The sequence below is a fragment of the Argiope bruennichi genome, chromosome 5 (genome assembly GCF_947563725.1).
Source record: "Argiope bruennichi chromosome 5, qqArgBrue1.1, whole genome shotgun sequence".
In the NCBI taxonomy this organism is placed as follows: Eukaryota; Metazoa; Arthropoda; class Arachnida; order Araneae; family Araneidae; genus Argiope; species Argiope bruennichi.
Genome location: NC_079155.1, coordinates 133,290,648 through 133,309,855, shown reverse-complemented (window position 1 = coordinate 133,309,855; position 19,208 = coordinate 133,290,648). Strand labels below are relative to the sequence as shown.

At 32.6% G+C, this 19,208-nt stretch overlaps 1 protein-coding gene across 5 annotated transcripts in view; it reads right to left on the bottom strand.

Annotated features, from left to right (window-relative positions):
• LOC129968520 (pregnancy zone protein-like) overlaps positions 1–19,208 on the bottom strand; it is a 137,535-nt gene that overhangs the window by 37,557 nt on the left and 80,770 nt on the right. For 3 of the 5 annotated variants that reach the window (XM_056082499.1, XM_056082495.1, XM_056082498.1), the window contains exons 12-18: positions 17,765–17,986; positions 15,584–15,880; positions 11,234–11,383; positions 9,515–9,602; positions 7,456–7,547; positions 5,854–5,980; positions 2,620–2,788 (exon numbers count right to left, since the gene is read on the bottom strand). In XM_056082499.1, coding sequence (XP_055938474.1) covers positions 2,620–2,788; positions 5,854–5,980; positions 7,456–7,547; positions 9,515–9,602; positions 11,234–11,383; positions 15,584–15,880; positions 17,765–17,986 — 1,145 coding nt within the window. The remainder of the gene's footprint in view (positions 1–2,619; positions 2,789–5,853; positions 5,981–7,455; positions 7,548–9,514; positions 9,603–11,233; positions 11,384–15,583; positions 15,881–17,764; positions 17,987–19,208) is intronic. The other 2 variants (XM_056082496.1, XM_056082497.1) reach the window with 2 other exon arrangements.

Below are 19,208 nucleotides of genomic sequence, written 5' to 3'. Positions count from 1 at the left end.
GGTAGGAATGGATAAAAAGAATTATGATGTCTCAGATAGCTAACCGAGGAGACGACAAGACAGCATGTTCATGCCACTTTTCAATGTTAAATTCGTAGAAGGTGGAAAATAATGCCTTGTTCCATGCACCAGCTACTCTTACTGATACATTGATAGTAAGGGCCGCCAGAATATCACCTTACTGTCACTATAATCCTGAATGTTTCATTCTAAATTCATACTTTACATTACCACACATATACCAGCTTTAATGTCACTTTGGAGACGTTCCTCGCTATTTCCCGGTTTGCATAATGCTTGCTTCAAGTTTCCAAGCCGAAATATTGGTGATAATTTTATCACTATTTGAATAATGAAATCAAATCAAACTAAAAAAAAATAGCGATAATCCTCTGAAAATGTGCCGCTAGTATTTGGCAAAGAACACTGAATACGTTAACGACATCAGTAGGGATTGCAATACCGGTATACAGGGATACCGAATACTGGTATTTCGAGCCATTTGTACAGTTTTGTAATACCGGTATTCACAAGTTTAAATACCGTTTTTTCGGTATTTACTAGAAATTTTTAAACTATCTCCACTATATGTTCAGGGATCGCCAACATATCAAAATAGTATACGTTTTTGTACGTTTACATGATGGAACGATTTTTGAAACTGAGGAATCCTATCCAAAAGGCAATAATCTACTTAAATCTGCAAACTAATTTTTCAGATAGTGAATATCAGTTACTTAACTTAATATCCAGAACTGTATCAGCTCTACTTCCAATAAAACTGGCTGTTGAGGCATTATGTGGGAGACATTTTAATTTATTAACAGCTAATGCAACAATAAGTTTCATATTGCAGTCACTGAAAGAACAGCAATAACGTCACTATCTGAAGAATTATATATTGCATTGAAAAATCGCACAGAAGAAAGGCATACCGATATAGAAAATGTCTTACGGTATTTACATAATTATAATGATTTTAAAAATGAAAATGAAAAAGAAGAAAAGAAAATAACCAATTCAAATCTGATTAAGTTTACAGTAAATTTTCTTAAAATTTTTTACCCACAAACCTATCCACATTCAGAAGAATTCGGTACAGTTATCGAAGATTATGATGTCACTACTGTCGATAGTGAAAAGAAATTGTCTCTTAAACAAAAATTAGAATTTGCGATAAATAAAAAAATATTCAACATACCAAAATACAATACAGAAATCAGCTATATCCAAAACCATCCGACGAGAAATCGATTTATTTGAAGATGAGGGATTCAGAGATAAATACTTGGAAAAAATATATCACGCATTGCTAACAACAGTACCACCAACTAGCGTAGACACCGAAAGAGCGTTTTCTGCAGCTGGTAATTTTTGCACAAAATGATGGCTTAATGACAGTACAATGGATGCATTATGTTTTTTAAGATCACTTTTCAAAAATCTGTAATAGTACCACAGACTGAATAGTGATATTTACACTTTTTTGTGACTCTTTATATATGTTATAATTTATATGTTATAATTTTATATATAATTTTATAATATAATTTATATGTTATAATTTATAAGTTACAAATTATTTTTTGTGATATTTACACTTTCTAATAAAACTGACAAGAAAAAAAAACACCTGTGTTTTCTTACTTTTTCTGAAATTTCTACTACCGGTATTAAAACCGGTATCCCGGTATTAAGATCTAAAAAATACTGAATACCGGTATTGAACTTTTGGTCCGATATTGCAATCCCTAGACATCAATAATAAATGTCGAATCCCGTACGAATTAGAAAAACTGATTTCAGAGTGTTAAATCTTTAGTGATCATTCTCTAAAATTTGGTGGTTTTCATCTAGATTCCATTGAAAGAAAAATACAGCCTGTAATCAACGCCTTTATAAACTTTGGCCATGCGATGCATCACTCGTTCTTATGATGTTACGTGTGCTCGTGCTGCTTTTTGTCAATAAATGATTTGGAACAATGAATTTTTGTTGCCTTCCTCCTTCTCGCAGGCAATGAATCATTTTATATTTCATAATAAATGAAACACGATATACTTCTAAAAGGAGTTATACATTATTCACTCTATTAAATGAATGCCATTGAATTTCATTAAAAATTGTTTCATTAAGCTTATTTAAAAGAAAATAATGTATAATTCATCCCCTAGCTGAAGAAATTTGATCCATTTACCAGTCAAAACTAAGGCTGAGAACAGACGCGCTATTTTTAGTAGCATAATTCTGTATCTTTACTTTAACAGTTTTGATAAAGAGATACATTCTGCGTAAGAAGAATTTATCTCTTTACTACAAGTGCAATTACAATATATAATTTTGGTCACATTTTTTAATTGATAACAGGCCCTAACCTAATGACATATAATTTTTAGACAAAAAAACTTCAATGCTCTTAAAGTTTTCCTTTACAAGAATCCTTCCTTCCGAATAGAAAAGTATCGAATGCCTAGTCTTAATGAAGAAAAATGTAAAGATGTAAATCAACGCGTACATTCACATCATCTAACTCTGTTTTAAATTCGGATGCGTCTCCCTGATCGTTGAGTTGCATGAAATCTGATTTAAGAAGCGAGATTAACCTAACTTACCACTTACCCAACAGAGTGCATTTCCCACAACCAGGTCTCTGGAAAATAATTTCGGATCTCTTCCGTTTCGCTCGGCTTTTGGGGGACTTCCGCTTCTGGGCTTCTATCTTCCATCTTCGTAAATATCATCTGGGGCAATGGCAGGGCAGGGCGTCCTAAGTTGTTTTCTCCTGAAACTGAAAATATATGTCACGAAATGCTATGCTCAGATGCCTGCTCAATATCTTTCCATCAGGGATAAAGCAGTTGGATGAATTGGAAAATATTTCATAGGACTTGTTTGCTTATGCTGTCCACTGAATAGGATGTGGATGATAAAAATTGCAGAATGAATTTTGAAACAATAATTTTATTTTTTGTTTAAAATTTATTATTTATGAATTATTATTAAAATTTATTATTTATGAATTATTATTAAAATTTATTATTTATGAATTATTATTAAAATTTATTATTTATGAATTATTATTAAAATTTATTATTTATGAATTATTATTAAAATTTATTATTTATGAATTTTTAAAATTTCAAAAACAAATAAACAATTGGTTAAATAATAAAAGCAATGATAAAAAACTAAGATAACATAAAGATTCGGAGGATAAAATGGAAATCAAGAATTACACAATATAACTTTGTATGAAATATTATGTAAAGATATTTGGGTGATTATAAAGGATATCAACTAAAGTTAGAAAAAAACGTAAGCGATTAAAGAAACAGACTAAAGTTTAAAACAAATATGAAAGAAACGCTATCATTTTTTGTATTGATATTAAAGAAAAAATAACCAAATGACACTTTCTCTCTCGTTTACATAATTGTTTAAATGCTTGAGAATTTTTTTTTCTTCAATTAATAGATATCATTGCCAGATGTTTCTTCAAACTGTTCGTCCGTATTGCACTGCATGATGATATATGCTATCAGAGGAACTCCCCGCTCCTATTTCGAATCTACAAAGTTGTGTTTATTTTTCTTCATTAGTAGAAAGCTTGCAGATACAAGACAGATAGGAAGAAATTAAATATGTTTTTATATGAAAAACGGTAGCTATGAGATTATTCACTTTTTTTTGTAATAATTTAAAAATCTTTTCCATAACTTAGATATTTATTTTCAAAGTAGCTTTTGTTTTAGATCTTGCTCGCTTTGGAGCAGTTTAAAAGAAAATCTGAGAATGTTTGAACTGCAATGGATGGCAAATCAAAAAAGACAGGAGAGGAGAGTATGTGATGGTATCGCATTGATAGGAACAATCGAGATAGATGGGAGTGGCTTAACAAGCAATGTTTGGAGAACCATTCTTTATCATCTCCATGAGCTTGAAAACTGTGTTTTTTTTATTCTAATTTTTTTACTAATTCTGCTGCTAATGGCTTTACTGTGGGTGAATAAGACAATCCTGGATTTAGTATATTATTTCTTACAAGTTTTCTAGCCTCTGCAAATGAAAAGCTTATTTTATTGGTTTTTGTGTTCAAAATTTATTTGTGCAAAGTTCATATAGGACAGAATTTTGAAAGTTTTCAATGCGCCCCTGGACAATTTCTGAATTTGATGACATATAAAATATAGACAGTGGAATCATCTTCCACAGTTGAAAGTTTGTTCGGAAACGAGACATTTATCAAAACTTACTAATTTTTATAACAACCCTCGCATGCTTTCTGTAAATGCCCAAACTTTTATTATTTGAAGCAGCGAAGCATATGAGGAATGATCAGTTGAACAAAACATGAGAAATAATCTACATTCAATGATTTGATCAAACGAGGACTGGAAATGTTCGGTCGATTTGTCGTCTTTTTTCATGTTGATGAGATGCTTCGCACATACTTTCTGATGGAATATACTTCCACAAGTTCAGATTCAGGATGCAGTTTTTAGGATACACTGTGATACAATGGCATGTGAAAAATTTAAACAAGCCTGTTGAAATTTTAACAAATTGCTCTTATAAATTTATAAACTTGCAAAAATTATTTCTATGACAAAACAACTAAAATCAATATTTTTATATTTTTGAATTTTTTTATGATGGATAAAATCAGTTTATTGATTAGGAAATGATGACATTTCTAAAAATGTTTCATTAATTGAAATTGTAACAAATTTTTCATTCATAGTTCAGTGATGCATTTCAAAAAGTTCAAACAAAATGAAAAAAAAATGTCTCATTAGCTACACATACCACGGAACTCAGCAAGGGAAAGCAGTCACCAATTCCAGAAATCCCAGCAATGGCTCTCGCTTTGATGTCAGCTGAAAATTCAGAGACAGCGACCACCTTTAAGATTAAGTCCGTGAACACTTGATCTTTAGCAGACTCATCACTCAGATGGCTAATTACCAGTCGAATTGGAGACCCTAATGCTCTATAGGGTCACCACAGATGGATAAAGCATGTCTTTTTTCTTTATCCATGAAAATCAAGAAGCAAAAAGAGTGGCAGGGCATTTTATGAAAATCTTCCTTACTTGCCATCGAGGGATGGAAAAGGAAAATAGAAGGCATAGGGAGCGATAAACAATAAAAATATATTCGTGGTTGTTTCGAGCATCAGACATTTGTAAACATCCAAAGAAAGTGAAAATTTAAGGCGAGAAGAAGAATTATTACGAGAATTAAAAAAAAAAATAATAATGAAGCAAATCAAGAAAGTTGAGGAGAAGGAGACTGGGAGATTTGCCAAGAAGAGTTCACCTATGTCAGTGTGATGCCGTGAAAAATCAACAGCCGTAACTTTTTCCATCTGTGGTGACAATCTTCTAAGCAATCAGTGTAGCGGCTTTAAAGCAATCAGTAAATGAACAACTTTTGTGTAAAAATATTATGATATATTTTCAAATGATTAATTTCATTTATCTGAATTTTAAAGTTATTTTATGTCATTATGTAAATAATTAATTGAGGTATTCGATATTTTTAAATTATTTCAGCTTAATTCAATTCAGTTTAAATTTAATCAGATCAATTTCACAAATCTAATTTTTATTTAAGTTAAAGGAAAGTATTTATTAAATAAATTTCAATTCCAAAAATATTTTTATATTCTGTTAATGAGAAAAAAATGGTTTCTAAAGGATTAATGAAGATAATATTGGAATCAAATAAATATATTAGTATTAGAATCAATATTAGTATTGGAACCAAACAAAATATTCATCTCGGAACAATTTGTATTGTTTTGAAATGAAAACGAATGAAGCGATAAAAGTACAGAAAAAGCATATCATACACAGGGACTTACGGCCTATTCTGAATCTTCTGTCATCTATCAAGTCATCTATGAATGCCACAGGTTCTGTAGCCACGCAAGGTCGGTTTTCCAGTTGGAAACTACTAATTACAACCATTCCCGCTTCCTAAAAAACACACATTTATGAAGTACAGGTAAGAGATATGACATTCCCACAAATGTATAAGGCCAAAAGCCTCAATTTAACCCTCACTGTCTAGACTTACCAACATCATTACAGGTTATGAGTTCCTACAGTAGATCATTGTAATGTCAGTTTTATTACACCGAGAGGATGCCATCACCTTAGCATTTAATTATAAATTTTTCCAACCTGATAACGGATGAAAATAATGGAAAAGTCTCGATGAAACAATGACATCCATTTGTGATAGTATAGGGCTAAATTAAATTCGTTTTTTTTTTTTGTATTACAATGTTGATAATACTCTCAAGAGCATGTGCGAGTGTATTGTACATCATTGTCTGCTTAATTTTGTTTCGGGTGAAGCTAAAATCAGCGACTTGTCAGAGTTCAAAAGAAGAGGGCAGATAGTGAAAGCCGTCTGATTGGTGCATCGGTAACCACAGTGGCACAGCTCTTGGGCGGGGGAGTATCAATAGGCATCGCGTAAAACGTCATAGCAGCATACAATGATCATGGCAAAACAGCATCTGCTAAAACGAATTGTGGAAGAAAAACCAAACTCACTGCGAGAGACAAGGGAACATTAAGGAGAATTGTTATAACCAGAAGGAAGAACACGGCAGCAAAGTGACTGCTGAACTGAATAAATATCTACAGAACCCAGTGTCGATCCATATAGTTCGAAGGGAATAAATAACACACAAAATATCTGTGACACAGCTGCGATTGCAAAACCCCTTGTGACAGATGTAAACCGGAAACGGCGAGTACTGTGTTGCAAGGGCCATAAAACATGGACTGCAGATAAATGGAAACATGAGTTGTTTCATTGTCTGCTCATTCCAGTGAATCCAGTTTCTCCCTATTCCCTACCACGGTACGGGCTGACATGTGGCGAACCCCAGCAAAAGTCCACAGTCCAAATTGCCTCCTTCCTACAGTAAAGTATGGGGACAGTTTCATAATGCTTTGGTGAAAGTCGTCTTGTCATCTTACAAGGATAGAGCAATAGCAATGTCTATGTCACTCTTTTAGCCGATCAACTGCATTGTAGGAAGCAGAAATTGTTTCCGTCCGGAGATTGCATCTATCAAGATGATAATTCCTCGATTCACCGTAGTCGAATTGTTCAGTCACAGTTTTGGGAAATTGAGAACTCTGTTACACATCTTCCTTGGTTTGCCCAATCACCGGACTTGAACATCATAGAGCCCCATCTATATAATTCCAAATTCCTGAATTAGACCCAAAATGTAACTAAATCAATAAGAATTCTGAAAAAAAATTAGGATTTTTTTATTTGTTTTAATAAAGAAGATTGGAAATGATTTCACAAAATTCTTCGCTTTTTTCTTATTCAGAAATAAAAAAAAAATCTATTTATTTTTAATCAACAAGGATGCATATATATTACATTTTCTTTTACTGAATAAAATAAAATTCGGAACACCCACTTCGAAGGCCATGGCTGTGTCCACATGGTGTGATAGGCTCCTGGAAAAAGGCATGAAAAAATCGCCATCTGTTCTCGCAGAACGCAGCACTTCTTCAAAAAAATAAAAAAAGGAAGAAAATACAAATAAAGAATGGTTTCAGATATAAGCAGCACATTTTTTCATCAAATCTACGAATGCTCAATATCAGTTACAGCATTCTACTAGTTGCCGTCATAAAAAATGGCTATCTGTCCTTCATATAATTTTTTAGCTGCTTATTATCATAAGAAATATTTCAATTTACTCATCATTTAAAAGCATTTTATTCGAATTGAATATGCCTATATCTTAATATTTGGTGCAACGTTTTTATATTAAAGTCATTATAGGTATTGATCTTCGAAGCATACAACTAGGAATTGCAATACCGTACCAAAATTTCAATACCGGTATTCGGTATTTTTTAAATCTTAATACCGGGATACCGGTTTTAATACCGGTATTAGAAATTTTAGAAAAAGAAAGAAAACACAGGTGTTTCTTTGTTTTATTTGCCAGTTTTATTATAGAGTGTAAATGTCACAAAAAATAATTTATAACTTATAAATTATAACAGTATATAATCACAAAAAAGTAAAGAAATATCTTTAAATCACAAAAAAAGTGTAAATATCACTATTCAGTCTGTGATTCTATTACAAATTTTTGAAATGTGATCTTAAAAAACATAATGCATCAATTGTACTGTCATTCAGCCTGAAAAGTAATTTTGTGTAAAAATGACCAGCTGTCGAAAACGCTCTTTCGGCATCTACGCTAGTTGGTGGTACTGTTAGCAATGCACAATATACTTTTTGCAAGTATTTACCTCTAAATCCCTCATCTTCAAATAAAATAAATCGATTCTTTTCTTCTTTTTCATTTTTAAAATCATTATAATTATGTAAATACCATAAGACATTTTCTATTTCGGTATGCCTATCTTCTGTGCGATTTTTCAATGTAATATATAATTCTTCAGATAGTGATGTGTACTGTTCTTTCAATGACTGCAACATGAAATTTATTGTTGCATTAACTGTTAATAAATTAGAATCTCTCCGACATAATGCCTCAATAGTCAGTTTTGTTGGAAGTAGAGCTGATATAGTTCTGGATATTAAGTCGAATACACTGTCTGAAAAATTAATTTACAGGTTTAAGTCGATTATTGCTTTTGGATTGGATTTCTCAGTTTCAAAAATCGTTCCATCATTAGGAGTAAATTGTTCCAACGTGTTTTAGAATCTAATATTAACATATATTCTGTTTTATTTTCAGTTAGTATATATTTTAGTAATATATCCTTTTTATGGGGAACGTTTAAATAGTTTAACAATTTTTCGAACTTTATAAATTATAGGAAGCATTTCTTGATAGGTTAATATTTCATCCTCATTAGCAATATCTTCTTCAACAATTACATTGTCATTATCTTCATTGTCAATATCACTCTCACTCTTACTCTTTTCAAAATTGGAATCCGAAATTTCTATATCCACAGTATTTGGATTCTTCGGTTCTTTATTTTTTTGGTATAATACATCTATTACTCCTAAACTTTTTTCATAATTGTTGCCCCATCAGTCGTTATGGTTACAATATTTTCTTTCAGGGATAATCCATGATTCCCTAATTTAGATTTAAGCAATTAATTAAGCCATTAATTAGCTAATTAATTTCGCCAGTTAGGGAGACATAAAAACAAAAACGTATACTATTTTACTATGTTTCGCGATTAGTATGATACTATTATACTATTTTACTATGAACATATAGTGGAGACAATTTTAAAAATTTCTAGAAAATACCGAAAAACCGGTATTTAAATTTGTGAATACCGGTATTACGAAATTGTACAAATGGCTCGAAATACCGGTATTCGGTATCCCGGTATACCGGTATTGCAATCCCTACATACAACGTATGATAAAAAAATAATACATACATCAGGAATATTATCTTAAAAATCCTGATAAAAAATTAACTTTTCTATTTTGAAAATTAATTCTATATTTGTGTGTGCCAATTTTCATACCTGTGTCACCTAGATTGCAATAATTTTCAGTCACCTGACGTGGCTGATCATCCTTGCCGACATCATATCTCTCCATGACATTGAAAATCTGTTTAGAAAAATAAATGGCATTTGTATGGAGTGGAATTATTATTGATTCATTTCCATATTTATTGTTTTTGGACTCGACTCGCATTTCACTACAATTAAATTTCTTTACATAACTTGATATTCATGATTTTTAATAAAATGATTTACATTTCAAGTCGAGTAAGACATGCAATTAGTGCAGCTTTCAAAACTTGACGCATGCTCTGTTAACTGCGAATTTCTCCGAGCGATGAGGCGTCCAATGCTCATGTCACGTGGTCTCAGTTTCTTCTACGTATTCGGAGTACGCAGTCACTTCCAGTAAAATGATGCGTCGCATTTTATTTGCAGAATTAGCTTTTACTAAAAAGGAAATTAGTTTGCGGGATTGAAAGTAGTCTGCCGCGACCAATGATTTAGTCTATTTTCACTTACATTTAGTAACCGTAATTTGATAATGATGACAACCCCTTAACAAGGTAGTTTTAAAGTTTAAATTGCGATCAATTGTGTGTGTGTGCTTTTTTTAAAAAATATACTTGTACTTGTGTTGTTTATAGTGCACGGGGTGTTATGACATGTAAATTTTTGCTTAAAAATAAAAACGGCCTGAAAATTCCTTGCAATTATAGAAAATATTTTTTTGTATATTATACATTTAAAACAGATTTGAAACTTAGGGACTATAGTATCATTAAAAAGAAAAATATCAGAAATTTAAAATAGCACAAAAGTTATTTTTGTGTGATGCAGTTTCTGAAAACTACAAATGAAAAAAAAATTAAATTTCGCTCCATTTTTAAATTAATCAAAAATTGCTCCAAAGTGCACATTCCCACCCTTCATTGCATATTTGTGCCAAATTGGAATGTTCTAGGTCAATCTGTCTGCCCCGTAGGAGCACGCACACATTCATTTTTAATATTGTATACAAACATGCCAATTGAGTTGAAATATAATTTAAAAAATAATCGTGAATAGTGAATATATTCAAATATTCAGTATAATGAATTTTTTTTTATTGGGCTATAGATCATATAAATGAATGATAAAATAGGGAAATAAAACTGCATTACGGTATTGCAAAGAATATGAAATATAATAAAATAAACAAAATTTTCATTCCTTGGTTTTCAACGCTGGAAGAAAAGTATGTGATTTAATATTAGTAAAAATCATGAAAGTGTTTTAATGTTATTGAAAAATTGGGAAATTTTGTTGTAAATATTGCACAAAAGAATTTCTTCTACGTGATTTTCAAAATTCTGGTAAATGTTTTCCGATAACTAAATAGATACAATTTTTTAAAATTTTATAATGGTGTAAAAATAATATTTGTATTATTTATCAGGAAATTATTGATGGTTAAATTTAAATTTTGAATCGATTAAAATTAAATTTCAACAAATTTGCTCCAAAATAAGCATTTTTTAAAGCATATTTGCGCCGAATTTGGTACTCTTGGCTTAATGCAAATACATCGATTTGCATTAATGCAGGTGACACTTTTCCTCACATTACGGACTTTTATCCATTAAAGAAATGTAAAAGCAAAGTTTTATGCGAACTTTAATTTTAAGGTGTCATTATTTTTTGTTTAATATGAGAATTAAAAAAAAATCAGAAGGCCAATTGTTAAAAGTTACTTACATTCTTTTTGCTAAATTGCTCGTCTTGTTTAAGCAACCGCACGCTCTTGTCAATGAGGCCAATTCCACACAGAGAGGAGGGACTAGCGGACAACAGCATGGATGCCTCCGTACTCGGATACTGCTGTTCATGCCGGAAGTGCATGTTCACCTGACAACCAAATGATGCAGAGTCAGCATGACGAGAAATTGAGGGACAAATGTGCTTTTTTGTCAGCACCAGCAAGAACAATAGAACTCTGCTCTTGCCTTCTCTATATAAAATATCTCCACAAAATCGAGAAAATTAATAACAATGAGAGAAAAAATTGGTGTTTCATGATAGCCTTTTTCAAGAGAATTTTTGTGTTTAAAAGGAATCTATGCCGATTAATAAAGTGGAAGCGCATATAGCTGACTAATAAAAGAGAGACGCGAAGAATATTCCGGTGCAAGGTCTTTTTATAGATGTGCTGTAGCTTAAAATTTAGATTGCAAAGTAAAAATTTTATTCAGATTTCCTTTTATTAAAAACGCATGTTTAAGAGTAAAACTAGATCTGCTTTGTTAAAAAAAATATTGAGATGTTAAAAGGTGGTTTCTGTCGAATGAAAAACGGTGAATCGTAGAAGGTGGAATCGAAATGTCTGAGGAACAACGCAATTCAGAATGAACAATTAGTTAAAACATGTCTTATAGTTAAAAGACATCTACAGCCATTGCAACTGCAAGATGGTGGAGATTCCTAGCTGAGTAAATATTTGTTTGAGAATCTTGAATATTTAATCCCTCGGAAGTTGACGTTGTATCTGCGATTTTGAGAGATGCTCCATGACATTAAAGGACTTGCCAAATGGGATTTATTTTCTGTATTTAAATTCATCTGGTTTGGCCAATTAAAAAAATTCTTTTTCGAATGCACGTCCTCGCATTAGGATAAGGAATAGGAAACATAGACATATAGCATATTTTCATCTACATATTTTGCAGCAGTATTTTCTATTCCATTTTTCACAGATACCAGCATAATTGGAAATACAAAGAAATAAAATTCAAAATTATTCTCGACTACAGTGTAGCTAAAAATTGAATCTGAAGTAAAAATGGAGATCAAATGACAGTTTGCAGAGAACTCCAAGAGTTAATATGTATGAAACTTTCACTTTGCGACTTCAATGGTGGGAGATCAATGCAGAATGCATGCCATAACTGATAGGTTTATGGAAATACAAATGCAGCTTGCAGATTCGTATGTAAAGGAATAACGAATAGAGACCATCAAGAGAGAAAAGTAAAGCAAACTTCCTGAGATTCGGTCAAAGATATAATCCTTATGCATTATACTGTGCTTTTTTATTTTAGAAATGTTCGTTCATTTCAAGTGAATTTCTTGCGACCCAAAGCAAATCATTTATCAGATCTTTGATAGGATCAAGAATAGGATGGAAAACCTAACGGTTTAAAAAGAAAAGTTATTATTTTTAGGATTTATTTGGAGGTTTTTATTTTAAGCGTTTATTGGTAGACTTAGTCATTAAAAATGGAAGAATTGTCGTCCCTTGAATCACAAGTAGATAATACCAATGGCACTAGTCGATACTTCTTCAGAATCTGATATGTCTGGAGCGATAATGCCACCGTCACTGAGTCTATTGATTCCGTTTTCTCTCAGAAAATTGCTTAATTAATGGATGATCTGTTGTAAGTACCAGATGGTTGCTTTGTACGTGTTAGTAAATGGCACATTTTGTCCTTTAAGTTTTTTTTTCTTGGAGGATTTTTTTAAACTTTTAGGGGATTTATGTTTATGAATTGCGTTTGAATTCAATGGAAAAGTACCTGCAAGTGATGATTTCTGGGACTTGGATGTTTTGGTGGACTTGTTTATTACAGATGTAGAATATTTTATAGAACTTTTAGAAGTATTTTAAATGGTGGTTTTTGACGGGTCTTTACTGCAAAAATTTTCAGTTGATATCTTTGTATCACACTGAATCGCCAACGTTTCAGAAGACTTTTTAAGAGTTGAAGTTTTTGATATGCCGCCCTTTGAAGTATGGCCTGCAAAACTTTTTCTTTCTACTGGAAAAGATGTTTAGCTGATGACATCTCTTTTTTAGTATTACAATTGAACAATTTTGAGAATTAGCTGGGTGAAATTTATAGAAATTAATGAATGTAAAATTCAGCCTGCAAAAATTTGTGCCATGGCTGGTTTTAGTTCATTATATTATATTCGAGTCCATGTTGGTGTACCACAGCAATCCATATAAGAATTGAATAATTGTTACCACTTTAAATATCTAAAATATTTTGCATATATTTGCAAATATTGCAGAGTTTGTAATCAGCCTGTGAATGTTGGTCCTGTGAGGTCATAAATATCAAAACGATATGCTGGATAAACATTACGTAGTTATTGCGTACAATATTTATCTTGCATATATCACACATTTTTTGAGTGAAAAGCTCTGATACAATAACATATCCTGATATAGATTTCCGCATCGAATCCAAAATGAGATACCGCAAGAAACTAAAAAATTAGAGACGCAAGAGTGTTACTGTTAAATTGCCAAATTGTGTCAATTTGCTAGGAACTATGACTTGATAAAGTTTTGTTATTTTAAATACTAAATCTCAGAAACGCAGCTTTTTACATTTTTCACTTCATCAACCATTGATATGATCTATTTATGAATAAAATATTATGTAATCAGTTTTTCTCTATATCCATTATACATTTATAAATATTAAGATGCAGAACCTTTTGATAAACATTAGTCGTAAGCATGATGAAAAATTATATACCAGCCTCTTACTTTCGCAGATTACTTATTATCTGTGAAAGTAGGAAGAACCATGCAATGTCAAAAGGAATTCGAGCCCCAACAACGGAAGGCGCAACCGTTCTTCGCGCCCCCCCCCCCCCCTCCTTCTTCAGCACTAGCTGAAACAAATATTCTCAGGCCTATTTCCAGAAACGCTGCTTACTCTTAACTTTAGATGCTAAGCCGGAGAAGAAACTAAGCTACCAGCTGAACTGACATTTAAGGAACTAATAGTTTACCACCCATCTACACGGCTAACACATTGTTTGTTCGTGAAAATCGAAGAAGATCAGTGGATCGAAGGAGGGAAGAAGAGAAATCGAAAATAGAAGCTGAGGCATAGGATATAAGTGAAAGAAGACGAGATCGCTAGGGTACAGTTACACTTAGCAGCACAAGTGTAATTGTGCAAAATAACGAGAACTACACGAGTGCTAGTGACTGCAATTAGAAGATTCTCGATGACGGCTTCTCAAGGGCTCTTATTGTGGAAGCCAATTTAGAAGCGAACATTACTTCCAGAATGGTGATTTCCAATATGTTTAAACAGAGCCTCCAGTCCTTCTTCAAGACTTGATCTATTCTGGTGGGTTACTTCATATCAGTAATCTGGACTCCTTCCAAATTTGCTCTCACAATAAGAGCCTTTTTGAATGGAAACTATTCTCTTGTCTCCCGTGATCTCCCTCATGATACATTGATGTTGCGATTGCTACTACTATTAGTACTTTTATCCATATGTTCATGGTTTCTAATTCATTGTACAAAACCTACAACATCACACCTAGTTTTCTGTGAATGCACTCTGTTGAATGTCCTCACCGTTTAGCTAGTCAGTTCAATGCATTTCTTCTGTCTTGTTATAATAGGTATGGGTGACAAAGAATTATATATGAAACACTTATCTAAGTAGTAACTAGTGATATATTTAGACAATACGAGCCCTCTAAAAATTTAAGTTTGAAAATAAAACCCATCCCCATTTATTATATTTCAATTTTTGAGATACTTAATCATTCTTGATAGGATTATTGGCTGATTTTAAAGAATCTAATAATTTAGATGGAATAAGAAACAATTCAGTATTTGATATAGTGATTTTGTGTTTTTTTCAATCAATAATATCTTACAATTAATTTAAAATTGTTTATTTTGAGCAATCGGTTTTGAAAAAGTATCTATTACCTTTCAAAAATTCAGTCTTTTTTGCTTGCGTAGTCTCTCTTTAAAAATGAAATCTGATTTTATTACCTTTAATTCTGAAAATGAATGCTCGACCTATTAATACATTTATTTTTCAATCCTGAAGAGAAAAGATTGTAGAGATGCTTATGCATTTAATACTTTTGTTGGGGACCCTTTAAAACAGTAGTTCGTTGTCATATTACCAGGTCGGCCAACTTATTGTTAGATCTTTTTTTAGTTAATTTAACATCCCGTTTGGAAGGAATATTAGGGCTATTTTAGAACAGACCTTGTAATTTTGAATCACGATTAGATGACATGGAAGATACTTGACTGGTCTACTGTTACTGCCATACCTTGTTTTGGAAACATTGAGCAATTTTGATCATCCTGGAATCTGCAACGATCTCTCCATTATCACGGACATAGAAGACCAGAAGCCGGGCTATTGGTGACATGCTGGCCCGTGGGTCGAAGCTAAGCAAGAATTCCCCGATCTCGGGCTGGTCTGTGGAGTTCACTGGAGAGCTAAAGTAGGGGCGGAACTGCGGGGTATTAGGGGCAGGCAAGTCGTACTTTTCCTTCTTCTGGTCTGTCTCGTAGTAGAACCGCTGATGGGATCCCTGTTGAACTATGCGGCCTCGAGACAATACCTATGGAAACGTCAGCATTGAGGAGATAAGTTTTTCTAATTAAAACAGGAGGATATATCAGATCAGATATAAAATAAATATATTAAAGATTAAATATTCTAGGCAATAAGTATAAGATTATACAGAGTATCGAAAACTTGCGGACAATTACTATTAAAAATATGCAAAATTATAAGACTGTTTTTGCACACCATTTTCTCAAACTCAAATATTTCGTTAGAATCTTATGCTAAAGTAACTTTTCTCTAACTCAGTCCATTAATAATCATCTGGTTAATGAATCGACGATCGAAAAGTATTGAAAACCCCATACGTTCGAGATTTTCATCAACAATTCAAACGGCAGTCGTACTTGCCTCGCGTCATAAGTCTTCTTGATCCCCACCGACGGTCCTGAGAAGAGCCTTTTTTATCAGTTTATTATCTTTATGAATAACACTTAACATTTCAAAGATTTCCTTAGAGATCTTTTTTCCAGGCTTCAGATTGAACTAAAAATTAGTGTTGCGTTTTTGTTAATTTAGCTCTATCATCGAGAAAAAAAAGTCACCACAGAAATTTCCCGCTTTTAGTTGCAATCCTATATCAATACTTTGGCGGCTATAATATTGGAAAGTATCAAAATGTTGCACATTTCCAAACATCCTCTCAACTCTCTTGCCACTAGTTGATTCATTTGCGTGTTTCTTGTACAGACTATGTATGTAGCTGGGCATGTAAAATCATAAATCCTAATGTGAATGATATTCGATTCATTAATAGATATATGGCTGCAAATTCGATTTATTTCTCTGTTTAATATTTATTTATTTTTAAGTCCGTTGAATTCAATTTTCCTTGCGATTATTCGTAATGGTTGGAGTTAAGATGCCCAGCGGGTGAGAGCTAAGCAGCGATTTGAATAAAACTATCATAAATGTATCTCATGAGCTTTTCTGCCTTTCATTTGTCCTGTTGCGATCTACTAAATTCACACAAAAAAAATCTTATTCATAAATTTCAGTATCTTCGAGATTTTGGTTACTTCTCTCTCCTGAAAAAAGAAAACCATTATTGATCTGATGTGTTCATTTTAAGGTATGCAAAAATTTATATGCAAATAAAATTTATTAAAATTATTGGAGATAATAAGTACTAAAATAATAAAATAACTGCATAACGAAATTTTCAGTTAGCTTTTAGAAAATCGGTAGGGGAGGGGGGAGCAAAATATCAATTTAATCATTCTGTGTGCACTGTTCAATAATTCATGAGTTTGATGTAAATTTTATTAGAACACTCTATGACAAGGAGTCAGCCGGTATGACTTCCCAGTTTCAACTTTCCTTCATCCATTCGACTAATCAAGAAATGAGTGTCAAGTATGGGTTGGCATTCTGATGCACAGGTCTTTCCTGCTCTCTTATGACACAATTTGTTTTGCTTGAAACCTTTGCATAAGAGAATTCTAGTACAGTGCTCACAAAAACGTTTCAGAATGCTTGCAACAAGAGTGTCAGTTGCGGGATCTCTGTGGCCCCCCCTTTCCCAACTCAACGTGCACACAAATAAATGATCAAGAATCTGATGATTTGTATGGAATGTTATTAAGTTCTTTTTTAACAGAGCACATTTGTTCATTATTGTATTGAAATCTTTCTATAAGTTAGGATATCCCTATTTTAGCTCGGCTTTCTATGGAAATGTTAGAATTCACTGTGAAAGGAGTATCGTTTGGGACTGTAGGATTTCACTTTTTTTTTTCACTCCATTTACTTAGATGATCAGGAATCTAGAGCTTTCTTGACACAGAAGTAGCAAATGATATTTATTTCCTAGAAGGATTGTCATTATATTTTGATCAAGGTATATGAAAATTGTGTTATAAAAAATGATGTTACTCACTTGGTGGTAGAACTTGACAGAGACCCCTTTCTCTGCTGTGTATCTGATGATAAGGGCCTGTCTAGAATCGCACTCCATCTCACCGGAGTGCGGCTGGATTTGCAGGTAGTTGCCGGACGGGGAATACCACGGATGGAGACTAAGAATAACAGAGGGACGCACTACTTTATACCTCCACCAATTATCGGGGTACTTGATGGCCTCGTAGTTCACGGCTTCTGCCTGAAAAATGTTCACGCCGTGAGTTAACCCTTTAAAGGGCCATTTTTTTCTAGTCATATTATGTTAAACTATTTTTAGGCTTGAAATTGGAATAAGAAAAGGGATTCATTTAGCTTATTAGATAAATTTAATTTGATTCATTCATTCATTTGGTTCATTAATAATGAAGTAACAAATCAAGACTCATCATTTTGTCTGAGATAAAGAACTGAAGCATCTAAGTTTCTGACCTACTAAAAAAATGTGTCAGAACTTATGCCAACCTACATAATCTCATACAAAGATTGATAAATTTGGTGGGAAGCATACTTCCCATGGCCCTAGAAAGGGTTAACCGACGAGCAAATGTATTAAATAAACGAATAAGGGGAAGACAGCTGGAGCGCTAAACAAGTTTTTAAAAATTGCAAAAAACTCATTTTTTTCAAGACTTACTAACAATATATGAATAATAATACAAAACTTAAGCATCGTACGAGGCCATTCAGAGACAAATAAAAGGATTAAGAAAAACAGCACAGTTTTCAATGAATAGGAAATGCTACATGACAGATAATATTTTATATTGATGAGAACAGTTTTTAATTAACATAAAATGACACGATTGCTTCCCGAAACCTTCCTTATGCTTCCTGGTACTTGCAATTCAAATTCGAAGAGAGTGAATTTCAGCTCCTTACAAACTGTTTATGAATAGGCACTTTTATTAGGGTGTCCGGTAAGTTTCTTTATTTTATTAATACGAAATGAATGCGCAATATTTGTTACTTAAAACTGGTTTGTTGCTGCACAGAAGGTGATCGGCAAAGCCCTTTTAAGTCCTTTTAAATTCAAAACTGCATCTCACATAACCAGGGAAGTAATGTGTATCAGTACTGCGACTATGCTGACAGGTTACAGAGTCCCTAGCGGTGGGATAAAGAAATCACAAAATAACTCAAAAAAAAAAAAAAAAAAAAAGGAAATCAGTCTTAAAGTTCAATTAAAAATGTATCCGATACCATAATAAAAACAAAGGAAAAAGGTTTCATGACGTTATCTATAAAATTGGAGGAGATATTTGCAATTAAAATGAACGTGGTCACCGAATTCGTGTGGTGCAGAAATTTCACATCGATCAACATATCCTGTTCTAATCAGATTATTACGTGCTATTGTCCAGGGAATATTAATGATATCACTTTTTTGCACTCACTATACTACGGATTTTCAACGAGTTTCG